The following is a 21,780-nucleotide window of genomic DNA, read 5'->3' on the forward strand; positions in this document are numbered from 1 at the left end:
TATGACACTTCGGGGCCACCCTAACTATGTGACCATAAGATCAAGAAAAAAAAGGTAAAGATAATTTTCTGTTTTAAAATATGAATTGTGTAGTGGAATCTGTCCCTCGTTCCTTGGCTACTCTAGTTGATATGATGATGCATGGTGCCAACATCATCAACCAAACACATGAAAACCAAACGCAAGCCTTACTGAGCATTTGCCAACTGGTGATGTTCAACAGTGTGAATCAACGTCAGAAACAACCAAAAGTGATGCGACACAACAAATCACGGGAACCTCCACTACCTGTCTATCTTGGAGTCCTGATTCACAACAAAACAAGGAAAAGAGAACTGGTTGAAAAGATGTTTGAACTTGGACTTTCTGTTTCATATGACCGGGTTTTGGAAATTTCCACTGATGCAGGCACACAAATATGCAACTATTATGACCAGCTCAACACACTATGTCCACCTCAGTTGAAAAAACATGTGTTCACCACAGCCGCGGTGGACAACATCAATCACCAAACCAGCTCTACAACAGCAAATAGCTCCTTCAATGGAACAGGAATATCAATATTCCAGCACCCAGACAATGTTGATACAATAACCGAGGTTGCAATAATCGATCAGCTTCCAGACCCTAAAAGGAACACTGAACCAACTACCAGTGTGACTAAAAAAAGACTGCCAAAGTTACCTGCATCATACACACAAGTACCGCCAGTTCCAGAAGCCAAATTATCTAGTCCCATCCCACAAACAGATGGACTTGTGATGTCTAGTGGCCTCCTTGTGTCTCCAGCTTTGCAAGTTGAATACAGGTATGGTTTGAATTTAACTACCTTAATCAGGTAATATATGTTTTAGTACCAAATCTATATATTATATATATTCACTCAATTGTTGATACTGTAAACATCAGCTTTGTTTTTTGTTTTTTACTAGTAAAATAATTACATTTTACTCATCAAATGATTCTTTGATTTCAGGTGGCTACAGCATATTCAGCTAGTTATACAAGGTGGCCAGGAAACAGCCAACATCTCATGGTCAGCTTTCCATGCCAACATCGGGCAGGTGAACTCCCAAGAAACACCAACTACAACATCCTGTCTTCTGCCATTGTTCCAGGAAGATGCTGCAACAGTGCCTATGATGCGACATTCACTTGACGTTATCAGAAAAGTAATCGAGCTGACAAATCTGGGACAGGTTCCTGTTGTTGCAATGGACCAACCGCTCTTTGCACTGGCAAAACACATCCAATGGAGGTGGCCTACATTATATGGAGAATCAAAATATGTGATTATGTTTGGCGGACTCCATATTGAGCAGGCTGCCTTGAAGGCGATTGGCAATCTACTTGAAGGTAGCGGATGGTCATCTTGGCTCGTTCAGGCTGGTGTGGCTACATCTGGTAGAGCAGACTCTTTCCTGAAAGTCTCGCATATCACACGCACACGGCGAGCTCACCAAGTGACTGCCTGTGCTATTTACAACGCTCTACAGGAAGCATACAGAGAGTATGTGAGTTGTGCAGGCACCAACTTACTGGGTCAAGAAGAATGGTATGAAAACCAACGGAAATGTCAGCCCATGTTCAACTTCTGGTTCAATGTTCTTCAGTTGCAGCTCACTGTACTAGTGTTCATAAGGTCAATCCGATCTGGAGACTTCCATCTTTATGTTGATTCACTGTCAAAGCTGGTTCCATGGTTCTTTGCTTTAGACCATTTCAATTATGCCAGATGGATACCAATCCACCTACGTGACATGACAATATTACCAAAGTTGCACCCTGTAGTGTACAAGGAGTTTTTGAAGGGCCATTTCACAGTCAAAAAAACTATTCATGCCTTCTCCAGAATGGCTATTGACCAAGCCCATGAACAAAACAATGCCATGGTAAAAGATGATGGTGGAGCTGTGGGCTTGACTGAGTGTCCCTCTGCCCTACAGAGATGGATGGTCAGTGGACCAGAGATGGCTCGGCTCATAAATGATTTCGAAAAATCAGTAGATCAAGCGCAGAAAACCCCAGATGGACGGCACCACGAACAAAGGCCTTCAAAGCAGAGGGCTTTCTTGAGGGACATCATCTCAATGAAAAACACCTTGGAAGAATATGGAAACCCATTCCTAGAATCCAGTGGGGATCTGCTGGTTCTAGACTCGAAGGATGTGGCAAACCAAACTGCATTGCAAACATTAGCTCAAGTGGAGGGCCTTGGTTGTCAGCAGTTTGACAACTTTGTCAAAGAACGACTTGTTGACAGAACAAAGTCGTTAGACCACACGATTCGGAAAAACAAACTACGTATCTTTGCCTCACCAAAATCACACAGAAGAACAAAGGTTCAGGAGCAAGTATCATCATTGAAATATGATCGTAATCTTTTTTCACGTCTTTATGTAGCCTGCCAAGTCCGTGACGGTAACCTGGAGGAATTTTTTGCCCACGAAAATCAGGGCTGTCCTCCATCACTTTCTGATAGAGGGAAGCTAAGAGCAGGAACTAAATCTGATATAGTCCATTGCCTGGAAGAATCCACAAAAGAAGAGGATGACGTGCAACATAAGGTTGATGCAGTGGTGTTAGATGGTCCAGCAGTTGTTCATATGCTGAAGCCTGGCTCTGCAAAGACATTTCATGATTATGCCCAAAACATATTCATTCCCTACATAAAGATGCAGTTGGCCAAAGCAAAGAGGGTGGATATTGTATGGGACACATATAGACCCGATTCGCTTAAACAACAAACAAGAGAACACAGAGGGGAAGGTGTGCGTCGAAGAGTAGAACCTCAAAGTGCAGTCCCAAAAAACTGGGGAGAGTTCCTCAGAGTGGATGATAATAAAACTGAACTGTTTGGTTTCTTGAGCAGAGAAGTCATATCTATTCCCACTGAAAAACAAATAATCAGCACTTTCAATGAAGAAGTGGTTTGTCGACAGCCAACATCAACTGAAGGCATAAGTCCTTGTTCCCATGAGGAGGCTGACAGTCGCATTATGGTACATGTTGCAGATGCAGCAAAGCAGTACGATACAATACTTATACGCACAGTAGACAGCGATGTAGTAGTACTTGCAATTCATGTCTTTGCCCAGCTGACCTCACTACTGTCCACACTGTGGGTAGCATATGGAACTAGCAAACATTTTCGACTTATTGCAGTGCATAAAATATATGCTGCCATAGGCCGTGAAAAAAGCCTAGCACTTCCATTTTTCCATGCCATGACTGGGTGTGACACAGTGTCAGCTTTTCAAGGAAGAGGGAAACGAACTGCATGGGAAATCTGGCAACTCTATCCTGAAGTGACCACAGCATTTTCCAAATTAATGGATCAGCCGCAACTCACTGAGGTTGAAGATGCCATGGACACACTTGAAAGGTTTGTTGTACTATTGTACGACAAAACCAGCTCAAAGATTTGTGTCAATGATGCACGGGTAGATCTGTTTGCCCGCAAAGGAAGAGATGTCAACAGTATTCCGCCATCAAGAGGAGCCCTAGTACAACATGTGCGGAGAGCTGCTTATCAGGCGGGCCATTGCTGGAGCCAATCACTGCAGCCTGTAATGAATCTTGTGAGACCTGAAGGATGGGGCTGGACCAATGTCAATGGAGGGCCATGGGAAGTTGTCTGGAGCTCACTTCCAGAAGCAAGCAAGGTTTGCCAAGAACTTTTGCGGTGTGGATGCACCAAAGGCTGTCAAAAAAACTGCAAATGCGCAAAAGCTCTTCTTGCCTGCACAGCTCTTTGCAAATGTGGAGGATCTTGCTGACTAAATCAACTACACTCTAATAGCGCATTTTAATCAACTTGTGAAGTAAACATATATTAATTTACCCTTTGTTTGTCTTTTCATTATAATCTGAAATATATATCACTGATTTTTGCCATCAATTTTGATACTTGGAGTGATGAACAGAAATTTGCATATTCTGGCCACCTTAAGCCATTGTCACCTTCATGACACAGTAAAGTAAATATTATTCAAAGGGTCTCCAAACAGTGTTAATTTGAACCTATGATCTTGGAAACCTACAATAGACACCAAAAATAGGTTTCTATGATCAATGGATCCAGAGATATAGAGGTTGTAAGATGAAAGCGGTGCACTTTGGTGGCCATTTTCCAAAATGGCCGCCAAAGTGCCATGAACAGAAAAACAATATTTAACTGATATATGACATTGAAAACATACAATTCGACACAAAAATGAGGTTTCTATGATAAATAGATCCAGAGATATTGAGGATTTTAGATGAAAGCAGCTCATTCTGGCATTCCGTGGCGGCCATTTTCCAAAATGGCCGCCACGGAATGCTCAATTCGAATCCAGCTTGGCACTATAGCCAAATTTTTTCTTATTTCCTTATTCTAGCTTCATGCAAAGTTTCATGCTTTTATCGCAAAATGCACGATTGTTTTGACTATCTGCTGGACTATGAGTTTTGACTTGACTTTTGAAGGAGTTTATTGAGTCTGAGTTGCTAATGTGCGAGGGTAGGGAGTTCCAGATGGTTGGGTACAGTTAAATAAAATGCTAATGTAACTCTTTATTTTTTTAGACAATGCATATTTCAATAAATAAAAAGCTCCTGTACATATATTGACAATAACAAGTATTTATATATATTTAAAGGTGAAGTAAGCGATTTATTTATGTTAATATAAGTGTTAAATCGCTCTTTATTCATACAGTGATCACTTATATAGTGTGCGCGTTTCAAAAAGCGGATCTCTCGGTCACTCGCTCTGCATGTAATCGGCAAATAAACTTTCTGGGGATCCCACTACTAATAACCAATCAGAAGAGAGAACGCTAAAAACCGGCACCTGTCACACTGCCGGTGCACGTGCAGAGCGACAGATGGGTGAATGTCTATGCGCCTACAATGGCGGAGCAGGTAAAAATCCTTCCCAATGTCTGTTTTGATGGTTTTTATCATGTTTTATCACACTTATGGATCCGAGATGATGCTAGATAACTCACTGCTTGAAGACCACAGTGCATTAATGTGGTGACGTGAGGACGAGGGAGGGGACTGCTAACTGCAGTCACTGACAGGAAGTTAGCTAAACTGACCATTCCGCTTACTGAACCTTTAAAGCTGGGGTGGAGGATTTGGGGAGAAAATGGCAGTTGGGATAGGGATTCCAATTCAAATACCTCAACCGCTCCACTTGTTCTCTTTGGTCCCTCCCTTATGATCCCTCCCTGACACGCTCTACACCAACAAAGTTGTGCCAAAGTGAATGGACAGTCCCAACAGCCAATAAGAACAGAGCATCAGAGCCTCGCTCTGATTGGTCAAAGTGTACAGCTCATGTTAACTTTGACCAATCAGAAATCATATACCCCAGCTTTAAGGGTTCAAAAAAGTAAATTTTTTCAATTTATATTTTGGGGATTTTTTAAAATATGTAATCGGCTGATTTAATCGTTATCGTAATTTTTCTCTGAAAATAATCGGCATCGGCATTGGCACTCAAAAATCCATATCGGTCGGGCCCTAGTATGTAGCTCCACAAAATGTTTGATTGCACCAACAGAAGATCTGTGGCTGCACACACACATACTGTACATGGATTGTAGTCATGTAGGTGGGCCATAACTTTGGGTCTGATGAGAAGTAAAAATCCGCATTACATGAAATGTAGGCCTAGCAACACTTTAGCACAGTAATGAGGTCAATGATTACCAAAGGGTTTGCGCTGCCGTTTACAGTAATTTTCAATTCTGCACATAATTGCAGGAAAAATGTTTTTGCCCCTCTGCGTGTGATTATCTGAGGACAAATATAATAATGAAAAAAGTAGTAAAATCTGCTTAATTCACAAAAAAGTGTGTGTGAAACCGGTACAGCCAAAAAATCATATATTTCTTCACAAAAATACACAACATAGGAAGCAATTGAACTTGTAATTTTTATGATAAAACATAGTCTCACTCAGCTGCTTAAGCCTGTATGTGGAAGAATTAGTCACATGGAATAACCCAATTTCAGAAAGTACAAGGCCTACTGCATTTGTTGGTGTGTATGTTTCCCACACAGTTCCCTTTCTGGCCAAAGGAGGGCAATAAAGCAGAACTCATTGCTTACCTCGTCATCACTGTGCCTGATAATTGGCAGATAGAAGAACTGGCTGCCATGCTCTTTGGGCAGGATAGAGTTAATGCCTGCAGCATGTGGGCCAATCAGCTGCTCATTCACTGACAGGTTATCAGCTGAAGGGGCATAGAAGAGAGTCAGTGTTTGAGCAGTCGGATAGGGAAGCTGTGAAATACTGTATCAGTTGGTGTCAAGGTGTCCGTCTCACCGTTTAAATCCAGGAAGAGCACAGGGATGTGAGCTTCCATTCCTGGAGGTGGGGTCCTACAAAGATTTGAAAATGATGTTAACTCAGTGCATCCTTTAAAAAAAACCCTTAAAGCCCCTGTAAACCCAAATCCAAAAATCCTTCTAACTATGTAATTTGGGGAATCAGACGCCAAATAGTAAGCATCTGAAAAGAGTTATGCATTTTTGTCAATCCAAATGAAAGATATGATAAAATGATAAAGTTTACAGAAATTCGATTTAGATGAGGCGGGCTATGCTGTGGTCATTTATCCGTTGACTTTTATGTCTCCTCCTAACTACAATAACAGCAGCCGTCTGTGCGGTTTAACATAAACATATACTGTATAGTTTAATACAAAAATGTATTAAATATAGTCGCAATCACAAAGACCGCAACTATTCTTCAGGCTTTGTAAATCAAAGTGCTTGTGCTAAATAAACCCTTTTACACTTACTCCTCCCATATTTTGGGCACTCTGGAAGAAACTCCTGATTTTGCATATTCATTAAGTACTAATTAATTTAATGTACAAAAAATGGACAACACATGTTCTTTGACACGGAATCCTCAGTGTTCACCAGTTAGTAGATCAGCTTGAACGTTTTTTTGTGGGTGAAATCCTGTTTGCACACGTTTTTAAAAGTTTTTTGTTTATTATGCAGTTTAATAAAGAATGAAGTGTGTTTTTGGTGTTACCAGTCAGCAGGAGCTCCAGGGATCCCACTACCAGGTGCAGGTACTAGCACTGCGTTCCTCTCTTCAGTTAGGCCGACCCACTGCTCCACCAGCCGAGCCTCGCGCTCAATATCATCCTCCGACTTCTCTGTATACACGGAGGAGGAGAGAGATTTCAGCACAACAGACAGCAAATCAGTGGTCATTGAAGCCTTAACAAAGGGCTTCTAAGGACTCAATTAAATTCTTTATTTTAAAGAAGGGACAGTGAACATTAATTAATATTCTTCACCTGAGTTAGCTTAAAGGGGGAGTCAGTGATTCTGGAGAATGCTTGCTACCTGTCCATACTGTGTGTGCACTGAACAAAATCTGCTATTATTTCACAGCTCTCTTAAGCCGCGTCTTTCAGCGTGCACTCACGATGGGGTAGTGCGTGATGAGTAGATATTAACTTATTTTGACAACAAGTGTTCTGGATCCCAATCGCTGAGTATGCCCTTAAAGGCCAGTTTCCATCGACTCACCTTGTTTGTTGATGATTTTCTTGATTTGTTCATCAAGGTACTCCCGCCGTTTAATCAGGGCCTCTGACCAGCGCTCTCGAACACAGTTGAGATCTTCCTCCTGGAAACAGAGAGAGAGCAGAATCATTGCCTGCTGTGGAGGGGGATTTTGTTGCAGGGCTGCAGGACGCGGTTACAGAGCATGGTGAGGGTGCACTGGGTTGACCAGCCTGAGGGAGTGCCATAACTACTCCTTAATACACCCACTCAATAAATAAGTCAAGCAAAGTGAAAGCAAATCCTGAGTGTTAAAATATTAAAACCTTAAAGGTGCAGTGTGTAGTTAAGGTGTATTTTGGCGTCATCCAGTGGTGAAAATTCTAGATTGCAACGCTCCATTTTTACTCCTCGCGTTCGGAGAATTTACAGAAGCTACAATGGCCTTCAAGGACAAGAAGCTAGTTACTAAAGATGGAATCATCCACCACTGCCTTGAGTCATCCACAATATCAATCTTTGATGTGAAGATGTATTTACTTATTTAATCTATAGTACTCTTTTTCATCTTCCAACATGTGAATATCCGGCGAACACCCACTGTATATAAAAGCACGTATGACCATTCACTTTGTTCTTTCTGTGCTACTGTAGAAACATGGCGGTGCAACATGCCGGCCTCCATGCCGATCACCCTGTTCCTATGTAGATATAAAACGTTAGCTCTATGGTAATTAAAAAATTATTATAATTATTTTCAGGCGATAATATACTCATTTCAACCAAGTCTGTTCTGAAAAACGCCAGTTACCTCTACACTGTGCCTTTAAGGCCTGCAATTGTGGCTGCAAAATGATTCATTATCAAAACAAAAATAGAAAAACATGCATTCAAGCCCTTTGCAACTTAGAACACACACACACACACACACACACACACACACACACACACACACACACACACACACACACACACACACACACACACACACACACAGCCACCCAATGTCCTACCTGGATGCAGAGCAGACCGCTCTGTGAGGGCAGAACCACAGAGAACACATTCCTTTTTGCAATGTCCACACAGTAACCAACAGAGCTGACAGCCGCCTGTATAACGCTTCTAATGTCAGCGCACTCCCAACATGCAAAGTACTGTCAATCATGCAGCCATGCAATGCCTGTGTGATTACACGAGGCTTATTATTCCTGCAGCTCTTCAGTAGTGACAAGCACAGTAGCATTAGTGTGAGTGGAGAGGCAAAGAGAGCGGGAGGAGCCAAGCTCCAAGGGGGAAAGGACAAGACATGGGTTGGAAATGTTTTTTTTATTTTTATTTAGTCGAAAAATTATCAACGTGTGCAGCTGCTGCTTCAAACATAAAGCTAACGTGTGGTTGCTCTGCCTCCTGTCTCACATGCCCTCAGCAAACAATGCTTAGTCGCAAAACAAACAGAGAGGGTACCTGATAACTATCCACATCGTCCTCCACCTCTCTCTGGCAGGAGAGAACACACTCAGTCAAAGGTGGCGAAGCAGAAAAGGCCCCCGGTATGATATGACAACATATGATAAATTACCATTCCTTTACTCTCACGTGGCTTTGTAGGAACCTAATATGATGTTAAACGAAGACGTACGTCCATGTGTTTATGCTTTGGAGTAAATTAATTCCTTTTGAGATTTACAACCAGCCCCAGAAATGTGAAATAAAAGAAGGATTCCGTGCCCACTTGAGAGTTCAACAAATCATTGCTTCCTTTCTACATCAGTGAATGATAACAGAACAAAACGTGGCACAAATGAGTTTGTACATTCCTTGGCCTTCTTCAGACTCACTGCCAGCTAACCAGATCAAATCAGTCACAGCACGAAACCAGCCATGAATTAAACATGCTTTGGCTACCAACATCAGCAAAGTATTGTGTACCAGATTACATAAAATCATCATCCTACTTTTATAACAACAGTGTCATAGTCTTAACTAGCATGTGAGTGCATTTGATATTTTTTTTTTACAGACCTGGTAGCTGTCGAGCGGTCTTTGTAGCTTGGTGGAGCGTGCAGACACACAGCCGATGGAGACAGACAGCAAAGCCTCCACCAGCAGAGGCAGGGTGCCTGAGTTTTGGACAGGCTTTACACCCACCTGCAGCCTCCTGGAGTGACCCTGCTTGGACAAATTCCAATCATTCAAGTGCTGCTATCAGCACAGCACAATCACCACTCTATTGCACTACACACATATGGCTGTTTCTAATTATATAATAGGTTATGATTCTCTTAAATGTTCGATGTAGGGCAGCCTACAGTACAGTCTGACCTAAAGGGAAAAGACTTGCTCCTAGTTTTCTCTGACCTGCCGTAGTTGGAAGGCTCCTCCTGTGCTGATGTCTTTCCCCGGAAGCATCTCCACGGCTGAGTATTCTCCCTGCTCATTGAGCTCCTGAATGGAAGTCCAAAACTCGATCCTGCGGGACACCTCGTTCCACCTAAACAGGACATGATTAGCAAAGTTTAAAATGTCAGCAATGTTTAATTCATATTCAGAATTACACAGTACAGAACACAAAAACAGAGAACATTAACAGCAAACCAAATAAGGAAAGCATCATTTGTATATATTTTTTTAAAAGACCAGCAAATAAACAAAACAAAACCATTCTAAAAAGAAAAGATCAATAAATATAAGGATAAAATTAAATAAAAGTATGAAAAAAAAAAAAAGATATAGGGGAGAACGGGGTAATTTGTCACACGGGTTGGTTGTCACAATCGTTATATCTCGGAACCAGAAGGCGCTGTCTGTGAAATTTTGGTATTTAAATATCCAGAATTGGGATCAGAGGTCACCTACATAGTCTTCCTTGGAGTTAGACTACTGAATTTGAGGTGAGACGACTATTTGTGTTTTTCATGTCAAATTGAAAATATTTCGCTCCTCAGTATGTTTCTTCTAGGCTTTTACACAATGGGTTTATAACAACACACTTGTTACCCATACAAAGTGTGAAGGGTAAACTATAGTTTAGATTGTGGTTAGCAAGCTAATTAGTTGTCAGATGGTTGTTGGCCTTGATGCTAGCAAGAAATTCAAGTTGGGGTTGGTCGTCACATTTTTTAGGGGTTGGTTGTCACATGTTATCTCAAGGCTGCAGCCAGAAAAGGAACCCAATAACGAAAGAAAATGTCAAGCTGTATCCTCACTGACACCCCAGAGAAGGAAAGAATAGAGCAGGAAAAGGCAGCTAGCATGCAAAAGAAAAAAGGGCAACAAAATCAAAACAACCCAGTGCATCCCAAACTAGACCAGCTGCCAAGGCTACAGTAAGTTTTGTAGGCCTATTTGTCAACTTGACAATGCAATTAAACTTTCAAATTTAGCTCTACTTTCTTGCCTTCTTTTTAAGATTATTCCCATTAAGATAACATGGTGACAAACAACCCCATAGTGTTTGACAACCGACCCCTTGATGGGGTTGGTTGTCACAATGTGTAAGGGTGTCTTTGACGATTCATTTCTTATTTATTACAATAAGATAGAAAAAGTGAGGGGTACACTTTTCAAGCCAACACCTTAAGCTTCAATTTAATGTAGGAATGACTATTGAAAGATGTTTAGGTGATAAGCAATTCTCACTAGAGTAAAAAGTGTGCCTACTTACCCCGTTCTCCCCTACAGTCTGTCACAAATTATTATGCAAATTGAAATTAAGTCATAAACATTTAATTCTTTGTATTTAATCTAAACTCATGGATGGTATTGTGTCTCAGGGCGCTTTGGATCATTGAAATCAATCTCAGACACCTGTGATAATCAGTTTGCTAAGAAAGCCCAATCAAAGGAAATCTACTTAACAAGGACGTTCCACATGATTAAGCAGGCCACAGGTTTCAAGCAATATGGGAAAAAAAGGATCTCTCTGCTGCCTAAAAGCGTCAAATAGTGCAATACCTTGGACAAGGTATGAAAACATTAGATATTTCACGAAAACTTAAGTGTGATCATCGTACTGTGAAGAGATTTGTGGCTGATTCAGAGCACAGACGGGTTCGTTCGGATAAAGGTAATATGAGGAAGGTTTCTGCCAGACAAATTCCTCGGAATAGGAGAGCAGCTGCTAAAATGCCATCACAAAGCAGCAGACAGGTATTTGAAGCTTCTGGTGCCTCTGGAGTCCTGCAAACTTCAAGGTGTAGGATCCAGAAGTTTGCAGTTGTGCATAAACCTATTATTCGGCCACCCCTAAACAATGATCACAAGATGAAACAGTTGCAGTGGGCTCAGGAATACATGAAGACTCATCTTCAAACAGTCTTGTTTACTGATGAGTGCCGTGCAACCCTGGATGGTCGGATGGATGGAGTAGTGGATGGTTGGTGAATGGCCACCATGTCCCAAAAAGGCTGCGACGGCAGACAGGAGGTGGCGGAGTCATGTTTTGGACCGGAATCATGGGGAGAGAGCTGGTTGGCACCTTCAGGGTCCCTGACGGTGTGAAAATGACCTCGGCAAAGTATGTAGAGTTTCTGACTGACCACTTTCTCCCGTGGTACAAAAAGAAAGACAGTGCCTCCGTAGTAAAAATCATCTTCATGCATGACAATGCACCATCTCATGCTGCAAAGAATACCACTGTGTCACTGGCTGCTTTGGGCATAAAAGGAGAGAAACTCATGGTGTGGCCCCCATCTTCCTCTGACCTCAACCTTTGGAGCATCCTCAGGCAAAACATCTATGAGGTTGGGAGGCAGTTCACATCAAAACAGCAGCTATGGGAGGCTAGTCTGGCATCCTGCAATGGTATTCAAGCAGAAACTCTCCAAGAACTCACAAGTTCAATGGATGCAAGAATTGTGAATGTGATATCAAAGAAGGGGTCCTATGTTAACATGTAACTTGGCCTGCAAATTCAACAAATGACCATTTTTAGTTGTTTACAACCTATAAAATGTTTTGAAACTCTGTTGTGCATAATGATTTGGAACAGTGCATTTGGAGTTTTTCATTTTTGAAAAAAATACTTTTATTATTGTGAGGTTTGTTCAATAAAATTCGAAATATACTCTAACGGTTGATGACTTGAAAATTATACTGACTGTGATTTGCATCGACTACTGTATTTAGGAAAATCTGGGAAAATCTAATTTGCCTTATAATTTGGAATGCAGTGTATGTGTATGTGAAAAACGTCTGAGCGCAACATATGATACACCATCCGTACGTGTCTCGGAGCGTCTGTGTCTTGGCCTCCAGTGCGTCCAACTCCCAAAGCGATCGTCCGTTGCCAGCACAGCGGTGACCCCACACTTCTATGGCCAACGCTCCGTCTGATATGAACTCCAAGAACTCATCTGCCACATGCACAACGTAGTCCTGGGATAAAAGACAAAGAGGTTTGCAGTTAAGATGGAAATAAATGTGCTTAAAAAGAGAGAGAAGAATTACAGAATCTGATTAATGCTTCAAGATAAGCCACACCCAACAGTAGAAGCCTTTTAGCTTACCTTGCAATGATCAAACTGGACAGTGAAGTGGGCATCTGGGCTTCGAGGGGAGGGTCTGTCTGGGCTGACCATGGGAGGAGCCACAGTGGGCTCACCGTGCTCCCAGAAGGTGTACTGACAGAAGACAAAGTTGGACAGGTTGAACGGCAGACCTGTAGCCTCCCTGATCAGCACCTGCAGCAAAAGAGACAAGAGAGTTGGCGTCAATGGTCATTTTGGCAGCGTTTTTAGATTTAGTCTTAGACGAAAAGAATCCTTCGTCAACTTTTATTCATTACTTTAAGTCAAAATGTTAGTCAATAAGTTAACTCATTTCATATTCATTGTAGCAAATGGAGAAATACTAAGCCCTCTTTTGTTTGGTTTGGAAAAGATTGTCATCGCTTAAAATAAAGCATTCTCATCGTTTTTTTTTTTCAGTATCTCATTTATGTTGTAGCCTATGTATGCTTCCTCTACGAGTATCTGTATGTGACTAGTGCGTTCAAAATAATAACAATAATGAAATTAATAAAAAAAGAACAACTTCATCAGCAACCAAGACCCCACTTCAGCTGCCACAGTCGAGTCGCGCAAGCTTAAAGCTGTTCGTAAAAATAGCAGCTTTGCTTCAAGCCTAATGATTTTGTCAGACTAGACGCACGATAAAGGGAAAATATCATGCATTTTAATTGTCGGATAGCACACCACTACAATTTTAGCTCTGTCTCGTCAGCAAAAAACAAAACATACATTTCGATTTGCTTTTTCCCCGCAAGATCTATATTAAACTTGTCAACGTCTCGTCTTAGTTTTTGTTAATGGAGTTAACCCTGGTAGGCACACCGTCAAAAACAACAAGCCAAACAATGAATATTTATCTTTTCAAAATCCAGCGGCTTTTACCCTGCAGGTGAGCCTCTTGGCCATGTGGACGATCTCCCCGTTGGTGTCCATCACCTCGTAGCAGCTACTCTCGCTGGAGTTCTCCGACGAGTCATCTCCCCCAGACAAACGCTCTGGTACGGCTCCACTGACTCGCATCAGTTCAATGTGCAGCCTGCCTGCTACCTGTACACACACACAGGCAGAGACACTTCATTTTCTCCATTCAAAAGAAAATCTAAAAATTAATAATCACAAAATGTTTTTAATAGTCTGCTGCTTTTACATATCTATGTGCCCCACTTATTCAATAGAGGACTGCTCCTTTCGTACGGACCTGATGTAATAAGAATATTTGGAAAGCTGAACCATGAATTTGTTTATGTTCGTGCACCCTCACCTCTCCCTGTTGGCTGATTATGGGGACGGCATATTGCAGTTTGACATCGTGGAAAAGGCACTCCAGAAAAACGTTGGCCACTCCGATCAGATTGTGGTTCTCTTGCGCCTCGTAGAACGGATCACAGTAATGACTGTTCGCCTTGTTATACTGAAAGATAAAATACGAGAGAAACACCCTGAATAATCCAATTCCTTTTCTGGATATTTTTCACGGTTTTCTTCCATTCCTGATCCTCTGTTTTCTCACCATCTCCTCTGTGCCTTCCTTCCAGTCCCTGTAGTGGTCTCGCATATCCACAAGTTTGTTTTCCAGCTTCTCAATGGTCCACACTTGGGTCCCCTTCCCTTTTCTCCGCACCTGGATGGCCGGCTCACTCACTATCGCTCCACGCTATATAAAAACAGGTTAACAGATCTAAGGCCATTATTATAGTTCAGTATCTATTCACACCTTTGCTAACAAAGACAACAGTAACATCTGTACCAATGAGATACTACAGTATATCCTCTGGTGAGGTGGCGTGGGGCCGGTGCGTGATTGAGGTCTGACCTTGCGGTTGGCACTGAGGTTGGCTGCAGGAATCTGAAGGGTGACCTGATAGTCTGTCAGTTTGTTCATCTCCTCCGCCAAAAAGTTGGCTTCTCGCACCAAGGTGTTGGCTTTTAAGACCTGCTCCCTGAGTCGGGAAAGGCTCTGACGGAAAAGCTCATCCCTGACACACGCACACACATACATACAGAGAGAGAGAGAGAGAGAGAGAGAGAGAGAATTGAAATGAAGACCTGTCATCTAAACAGCTGGTGCAAAACATATACAGGGTTGAGGAGGAAGTTACTGAATGACCAAACTTGGACTTGAAAATCAAATATATAAAAAAACATAAAATCACTGCTTTCTGGTATTTGCAAAAATGACAGCTGCTGCAGTGCACATCAAATGGAAAAAAATAAAATAAAATCAGTAAAATAAAAAAGATACGTCAGTTCAGATGATAATGGCTAAATCTAGTTAGCTGTCAATCATACTAACACCCTCTCACTGCTGAAATGATGGGTAGAGTGATGTGCTGGTTTCTCTCAGTGATGTACATAAAGCTGAGGCTGAATCCAGCTTACAGTAGCACATGCCGCCATGGACACTATTCTGTATGTTTGAATGCCACAGTGTACCAAAACATTAACATTACCAGCGCCACTTTCTGTCAATTAGCATAGCATAGTCCTTAAATAACTGAGGATATTCTGGTGAAACATACTTTAAGACAATATACTCTTATTTCCAAATGATACATAGTTAGAGGTGATCGACTGAAATGACTGCATAGCTCAGCTTGTCATTCCTGTGTGTGTGTGTGTGTGTGTGTGTGTGTGTGTGTGTGTGTGTGTGTGTGTGTGTGTGTGTGTGTGTCTGTGTGTGTGTCTGTGTGCGTGTGTGCGTGTGTGAGTGCACTCCACTAACCGCTCCTCTGTCCACAGGCGCAGCTTGCTGTGTGGTGTGTGCGTGGGGAACGTAAGGCGGTCACTGCTGCTGCGGTAGTGCTGTGGCGTCTTCTCGGGAGACAGCTGTTGCCGTAGCGACTCCAGCTCTCTTTCATACATCATCCTCTGCTCCTCCAGAGCTGTCCGTTTCTCCTCCAGGTACTGCTTCTCCAGCACCTGGACCACGTTCTGCATAGGGTCTACACACGCATGAGAAAAACAACACATTTCAATAGTATTATTACAGGAGCAGAAATAGGTTGAAAAGCTTCTCCAAGAAAGGAACATGACCAAATCAACCAAACAGCAACACTGTAGCTGAAAAGAAATACATATGGAAGCCCGTTTCCGCCAGTAAAAAATAAATAAATAAAAATTATGCCTTAATAAAAAAAAGAAATCCCCAAGGTAACACAAAATTATGAGAAAAACACAAGTGTACTGCAGCAATCAGCTGACTATTTTGTCTGTTGATTGGACTAGAGAGGGCCTACCAAAAGGATACTGTAGATTGCAAAAGGTTGATTATCCTAATCTTACCATTGTTCCCCAGAGTCTTCATTATGACCTCCATCTGGGCAAACTCATAGCTGTAGTCCTGCTCAGAAGAGGCCTCGCTGGCGGTCTCCACATCCGCCTCCACGAAGCTCTCTCTGGGAGAAGCTCTCTCCAGCTCCTTTAAGCGGTCCCGCCGCTTCCGATTGGGTAGATTAATCCTAGGGAGAAAAAAGATTTTCCAATCAGCCACATATACAACATTTATTTTTTCTCACACATTTGAATCTGCGCAACACACACTCTAGTCTTTCTACCTGAAAAAGTGATTGTTTCCCCACAAGATACGATCTCCGTGCCACAGGTGCACCAAGCAGTCGATCATTGTTCCGTTCACACAGGTCCTGCAGAAAATAGAGGAAATCAGGTTTCATTAACAAAGATGTCGGATGGAACCATAATCGTTACCTTTAGACGAGGAAAATTCATTGAGAAAGGAACAATCGATCGAGGGAGAGATAACGAGATGGATAGATAGAGAGAGTGAGGAGAGAGATAGATAGAGAGAGATAGAGAGAGAGAAGAAATAGAGAGATAGAGATAGAGATAGAGATAGAGATAGAGATAGAGATAGAGATAGAGATAGAGATAGAGATAGAGATAGAGATAGAGATAGAGATAGAGATAGAGAGAGAGAGAGACAGAGAGAGAGAGACGTGGCTCTGATATCAAAGAGCGGAGCTCAAATCATAGATTCCTGGGCGGTGAGGTCATATGAAACATTGAGGTCTAGTCATCCATGAAGAGACAGACAACAGAGAACGATACACACAAACAGAGAGACTGACTGACTGACTGACTGACTGACAGAGAGTATGTCAGAGGCCGATGTACAGAAAGTCACCTGGCGTTCTCTATTGGTATCAGGGTGACATCTCCGTCCGGGCAGAGCTCCAGGACGCAGTGCTCCGGCTGGATGCCGATCCCACACAGCTGGATGTCCTGAGACGTGTCTGCGCCCACACGAGAGTGTTCCTACACACAGGTGGAGGACAGATCAAGGAAACTATGACCACAGATCTGAAAATAACAATAAGTAATAATAATCTCGCTCCAACTTCCATGTCCTAAAGCGGAGAGTTGACAAACAATTTGCACAGGGGTATTGTCATTTGCAAAGAAGACATCAAACTCAGTGACTTTCACTTAACGAAATAGTGAAAACCAAGGCAAAGCCAGGCCTTAGCGAAAAAAACTTGTGTCTCTCTCACTGCAGAGTGGGCGTTGTTTAAACAAACATCCCAGCTTCAAGAGGATGTCCTACACTGTAGCGACCTAACCCATTTCACTCATTCCACACTGATATGCCAGGCTGGCCTGCAGAGCCCAGACAAAGGCCTGTTACTCTGAGAGCCGCACAGGCTGCATTCTCACATGCCTCTGCTGTTAGAACTCCCAAGCTATCCGCTCAGTTGTTTTACTTTCAGTGCTTTGCAAAGTCCAGACTCGCTCTTACTGAACTCCGAGGATCGCTTCAACATATATGCTGTATACAAAAATAAACTTGGTGATTATTAAGAGAACTTTTTTGGCCTCTGGAAAAACGTCATGAGATGTTCTTTTTTTGTGACCTAAGTTACAGCATTCAAAATGTCACCACGTATGGAATTTAAGAATAAATGTTCTAGACTAGAGCAATGAAAGCACGTGTCCACATGCTTAACAAAGCCTATAAAAGCATTTTCTGGTAAAAGACAATGCTTTAAATAAGGTAAAACTCCTAAGAAGCTACAATATGGCACACTAATGTCAGGTTGCAGTAGCCTTTGACCTCCAAAATCTAATCAGTTCACAATCGAGTGTAAGTGTAAGTTTGTGCTACATTTCACAAAAATCCCTCAAGGCATTCTTGAAATATTGTGCTCACAAGAGTTGAGGTCAAAGTGACCTTGACATTTGACCTCCAAAATCTAATCAGTTTATCCTGGATGTGAAGTTGACATTTGTGCAAACTTGGCCTACACGGAGAGATGGATGGATGGATGAACAACCCGAAAGCATAATGTGCCAGGCTTTTGCACAGAGGCATACAAATTCATAAGGCAGCAGGGTGACGTGTGTAGTGATTATCCCGTTGTAGAAAAAGGTGTTTTACCTTCAGGTAGTAGACCAGCAGCTCGTTCAGGGCAGGGTCTGCATTCAGATTGACCAGGAAACACTTGTCTTCACCCACTTTAATCCCTGATGTCTCCAGAGAGATGCCCATGCTCTCCAGCTGCTTCTGACGCTCCTGTACACAGAACATTTTCAGTTTAGTTTAGTTTATTTTTGGCAGTGTCACCGTAGCTATCAGGGATGTAACAATACACATATTTTATTCGTACCAAGCCGTCACAATACAGGCACTTGATACGTAATGGTCGTAAATAGCATTAATATGGCGTAAATTAATTTGCTGAATGTACAGGCTTGTTTTGATTGCGGTGTGGAACTTGTACTTTTATTTGACAAGTATTTTATTTATTGGAGAACTTGGAGCAGTATTCTCTTATATATATTATATATTTTTTTTAAATATATTTATGACATTATATTTGTATGTTTCATTTCATTTTAAACCTTTGCTGAGCGGCTGACGGCTAACACATGTTAAACTGTCGAGGTAGAATAAAGGGGTTATTGTAAATGAGTGTATGGCTGTTATGTGCGGCGTGCTTACAGTGGCAATCTCCTCTGTCTTTCTTAGTTTCTCCTCCCAAGTGACCGTCATCTCCTGGATGAGTTTCTCCGACTCGTGCAGCTTCTCCTTCAGCTCAGGAGCCTTCATGGACTGATGGAGAAGAAGGGAAAAAAACAACAATCAGTAAATCAAACGGGGATCATCTTAGTGGTAGACAGCCTATATTCAGACAGGATTTAGATTTTTCCTGTTCTGCTCCATCTGAACCCCTGCCCTCTCACCTCTGCCTGAGAGAGCTGAATTTTGAGCTTCTCCACCTCCTCCCGCAGCTCCCTGATGATGCGAGCGTTGGGGTCTTCATTCACCACGGCGTGGTTGATGATCCTCTTGGCTCTATCGGCGTAGCGCAGCGTGGACAGAGTCTCCTCGTAGTTATCGGCTGCTGGGCTCACCGTGGCTATCATGGCCGTCTTGCTGTTTCCGCCAAGGTTGTCCTGAAGAAACGAAAAAACAAAACAAGTGGCAACGAAGCATTGCTTTTTCTTTTTTTTTCACAATATGTTTTTTAACATCATACACAAACAAACACATGCACCATCTTAACCCATTGATGACGGCTGCTGCGCGCCACATTGTATCTCCTGCCTGATGCTGCGTAGCGCAGCATTGTTACTTTATCTAATTTTCATGGCGTTCGCAACATAGAATGCACCGTCATTGGTTCAAATACACATGAGGTGGTTTTTGTTGATTTTTTAAGACCACGTGACCAACCAAATGTTGTGTGGTTTGATGAAAATCACGCCAATCAAAAAAAATAAAATAAAAAATAATTTAAAAAAATACGCCAGCTGTGTCAGCGATAGTGTATTACAGAAGTGGTGTTCGGAGCGCAGAATCTAGGTCTGCTATAGGCTACTGACGAAAATCACACAACACATTGCATCTATTTATTAACAATATTTATGAATTTAGGCTATGTTTTGCTGCTCCAACTCAAATTCAGCCCAGCCAGGCGATAGTTAAGTGGACCAGCTGATCGGCTCCCGACAGCAGGAGTCAGTCTGCGTTCCAGTTGTACAGGGAAGTCAGATGTATGGTGCCAGTGATAACTGAACTAAATAATAAAATAAAGCTATCTTCTCCTTCCTATATCTGTCTATTTGTATCCCTCCACTGCACACTCAGGCACTACTATCATGCTAAAAGGAAGCAGGATTATAACCTCATTTAGCACATTATTTTTAAATACCTTATATTAATTATTATTATTTTTTCTCCCCCATCTAATTTTGACGATTTTTTGAAAAATGTGTTGGTTTGTAAGCGCTAAGGGAGCATGTTTAAATAAAACCTGTGAACCTTAACTTTTAAATGTATTTTATTTCATGTTTCTATGTGCTACACAGGCTTAGATATTAAGGTCTTGGTAGACGTTGACAATTCGTACTATTTTTTCAGAAAACCCTCAGGCATTAAGGACATGCATCCTAGATTGCCATAGGCATCAATGGGTTAATAAGGACACAAATTAAGTCATTAAGTTTTTTTTTTAAATGAAACAGAAAATTATAATAAAATATATATTAAAATTAAATTAAAAGTAAAATAAAATAAATATAAAAATAAAAAAGGCAAATGTATCTTGTGTTTTCATTGGTCCACTCAACGAAGCATACAGTAGCTGCTTAGTTGCATGTAGTTTACATGCATGGTGCAAAGACTCTGATCATTGAAGCTTCACAAAATAAATATCATTCTAAACACCCCAACACAGAAAGGCAGGGTATATAATACGTGTAATGTTTTGAGTGAATACCTTCAGCAGCCAGGTGAGCACCGAGTCTCTGTATGGCACAAACTTGGCCTTCCCTTTCCCCGCCGACTGATCAGCCAGAGCCGAAATCACACAGCCTAACGTGGTGAGAGACCTACGACCATACACACGCACACACACATGCAGACACGCACAAACACACACATGCAGACACGCACAAACACACACACAAACGCAGACACGCACAAACACACACACACATTATTTATGAGCCTCCATACGTTAGCTTGTGTGCCTTTTCCTATGCAAAGATATAGCCCCACTTGTTAATATTGCTGCCCTCCTTGAGTCTCTCTCCAGCAGCTCCAGTCTTGGACACCCGCTCACTTCCTGCCAGGTCAACCAGACTCAACTTGCTCACTTTCTCCCCTGAGTTCTGTTCAAAATCACAAACGGTAAGACCCGTTATAAGACAAAAGCATTTATTGGGTAAACCCGAATGAGGTCATTAGTTTCAGTGAAATCAAGTAGAAATTGGTTATAGGGACGAGTGAAAAGACTGACCCCAGACTGCAGATCAAACAGTGTTTGTGTGACAATGATACTGAAGACGGCGTGTGATCGACTGCTCTCCTCATTCATGTTGGTGGCTGCAACTGTGCGAGATTTGTTCCCCTCAGACATTAACACCTCGATGTCCTAAAGAGAGAAATAGAGAGAAAGAAAGAGAGAGAGAGTTACTTTTAAAAAAATAGTTTTTTATGAAAGTTGGACAACACTCGAAACGCATTTAAGACAAAACTGGCATATGGATCGTTGGATACATAACAGTAAAGTCAGACGGCATTCACATGGTGGCTGTGTGCCATGTGAGTGAGCTGCGTCAGAGGCCGGTTGTGGTTGGCAATCCTCTGGACTGATATCAGGCAGAACAGAGGAACAGGGTGGAGATGTTTAAACTTAATTAAGGAAGACCCTGCCAAGGATTGGCACATAAACTAAATGAAAAGCCCCATGACTATGTTACCACATCAGGAATATGCGTCATTAAG

The 21,780-nt window shown here is 42.0% G+C and overlaps 1 protein-coding gene across 5 annotated transcripts in view; it reads right to left on the reverse strand.

Moving 5' to 3' along the window:
* kif13a (kinesin family member 13A) overlaps positions 1-21,780 on the reverse strand; it is a 50,806-nt gene that overhangs the window by 9,836 nt on the left and 19,190 nt on the right. For 4 of the 5 annotated variants that reach the window (XM_080039738.1, XM_080039737.1, XM_080039736.1 and 1 more), the window contains exons 8-30: positions 21,293-21,427; positions 21,052-21,164; positions 20,771-20,882; positions 19,233-19,445; positions 18,991-19,101; positions 18,427-18,561; positions 17,176-17,306; positions 16,589-16,675; positions 16,317-16,492; positions 15,757-15,976; positions 14,848-15,010; positions 14,545-14,688; positions 14,296-14,445; positions 13,917-14,081; positions 13,032-13,205; positions 12,749-12,900; positions 9,883-10,015; positions 9,547-9,693; positions 8,989-9,021; positions 7,549-7,648; positions 7,043-7,169; positions 6,323-6,378; positions 6,106-6,230 (exon numbers count right to left, since the gene is read on the reverse strand). In XM_080039738.1, coding sequence (XP_079895864.1) covers positions 6,106-6,230; positions 6,323-6,378; positions 7,043-7,169; positions 7,549-7,648; positions 8,989-9,021; positions 9,547-9,693; positions 9,883-10,015; positions 12,749-12,900; positions 13,032-13,205; positions 13,917-14,081; positions 14,296-14,445; positions 14,545-14,688; positions 14,848-15,010; positions 15,757-15,976; positions 16,317-16,492; positions 16,589-16,675; positions 17,176-17,306; positions 18,427-18,561; positions 18,991-19,101; positions 19,233-19,445; positions 20,771-20,882; positions 21,052-21,164; positions 21,293-21,427 — 3,102 coding nt within the window. The remainder of the gene's footprint in view (positions 1-6,105; positions 6,231-6,322; positions 6,379-7,042; positions 7,170-7,548; positions 7,649-8,988; positions 9,022-9,546; positions 9,694-9,882; positions 10,016-12,748; positions 12,901-13,031; positions 13,206-13,916; positions 14,082-14,295; positions 14,446-14,544; positions 14,689-14,847; positions 15,011-15,756; positions 15,977-16,316; positions 16,493-16,588; positions 16,676-17,175; positions 17,307-18,426; positions 18,562-18,990; positions 19,102-19,232; positions 19,446-20,770; positions 20,883-21,051; positions 21,165-21,292; positions 21,428-21,780) is intronic. The other variant, XM_080039739.1, reaches the window with a different exon arrangement.

The sequence above is a fragment of the Ammodytes marinus genome (genome assembly GCF_949987685.1).
Source record: "Ammodytes marinus genome assembly, chromosome: 13".
In the NCBI taxonomy this organism is placed as follows: Eukaryota; Metazoa; Chordata; class Actinopteri; order Uranoscopiformes; family Ammodytidae; genus Ammodytes; species Ammodytes marinus.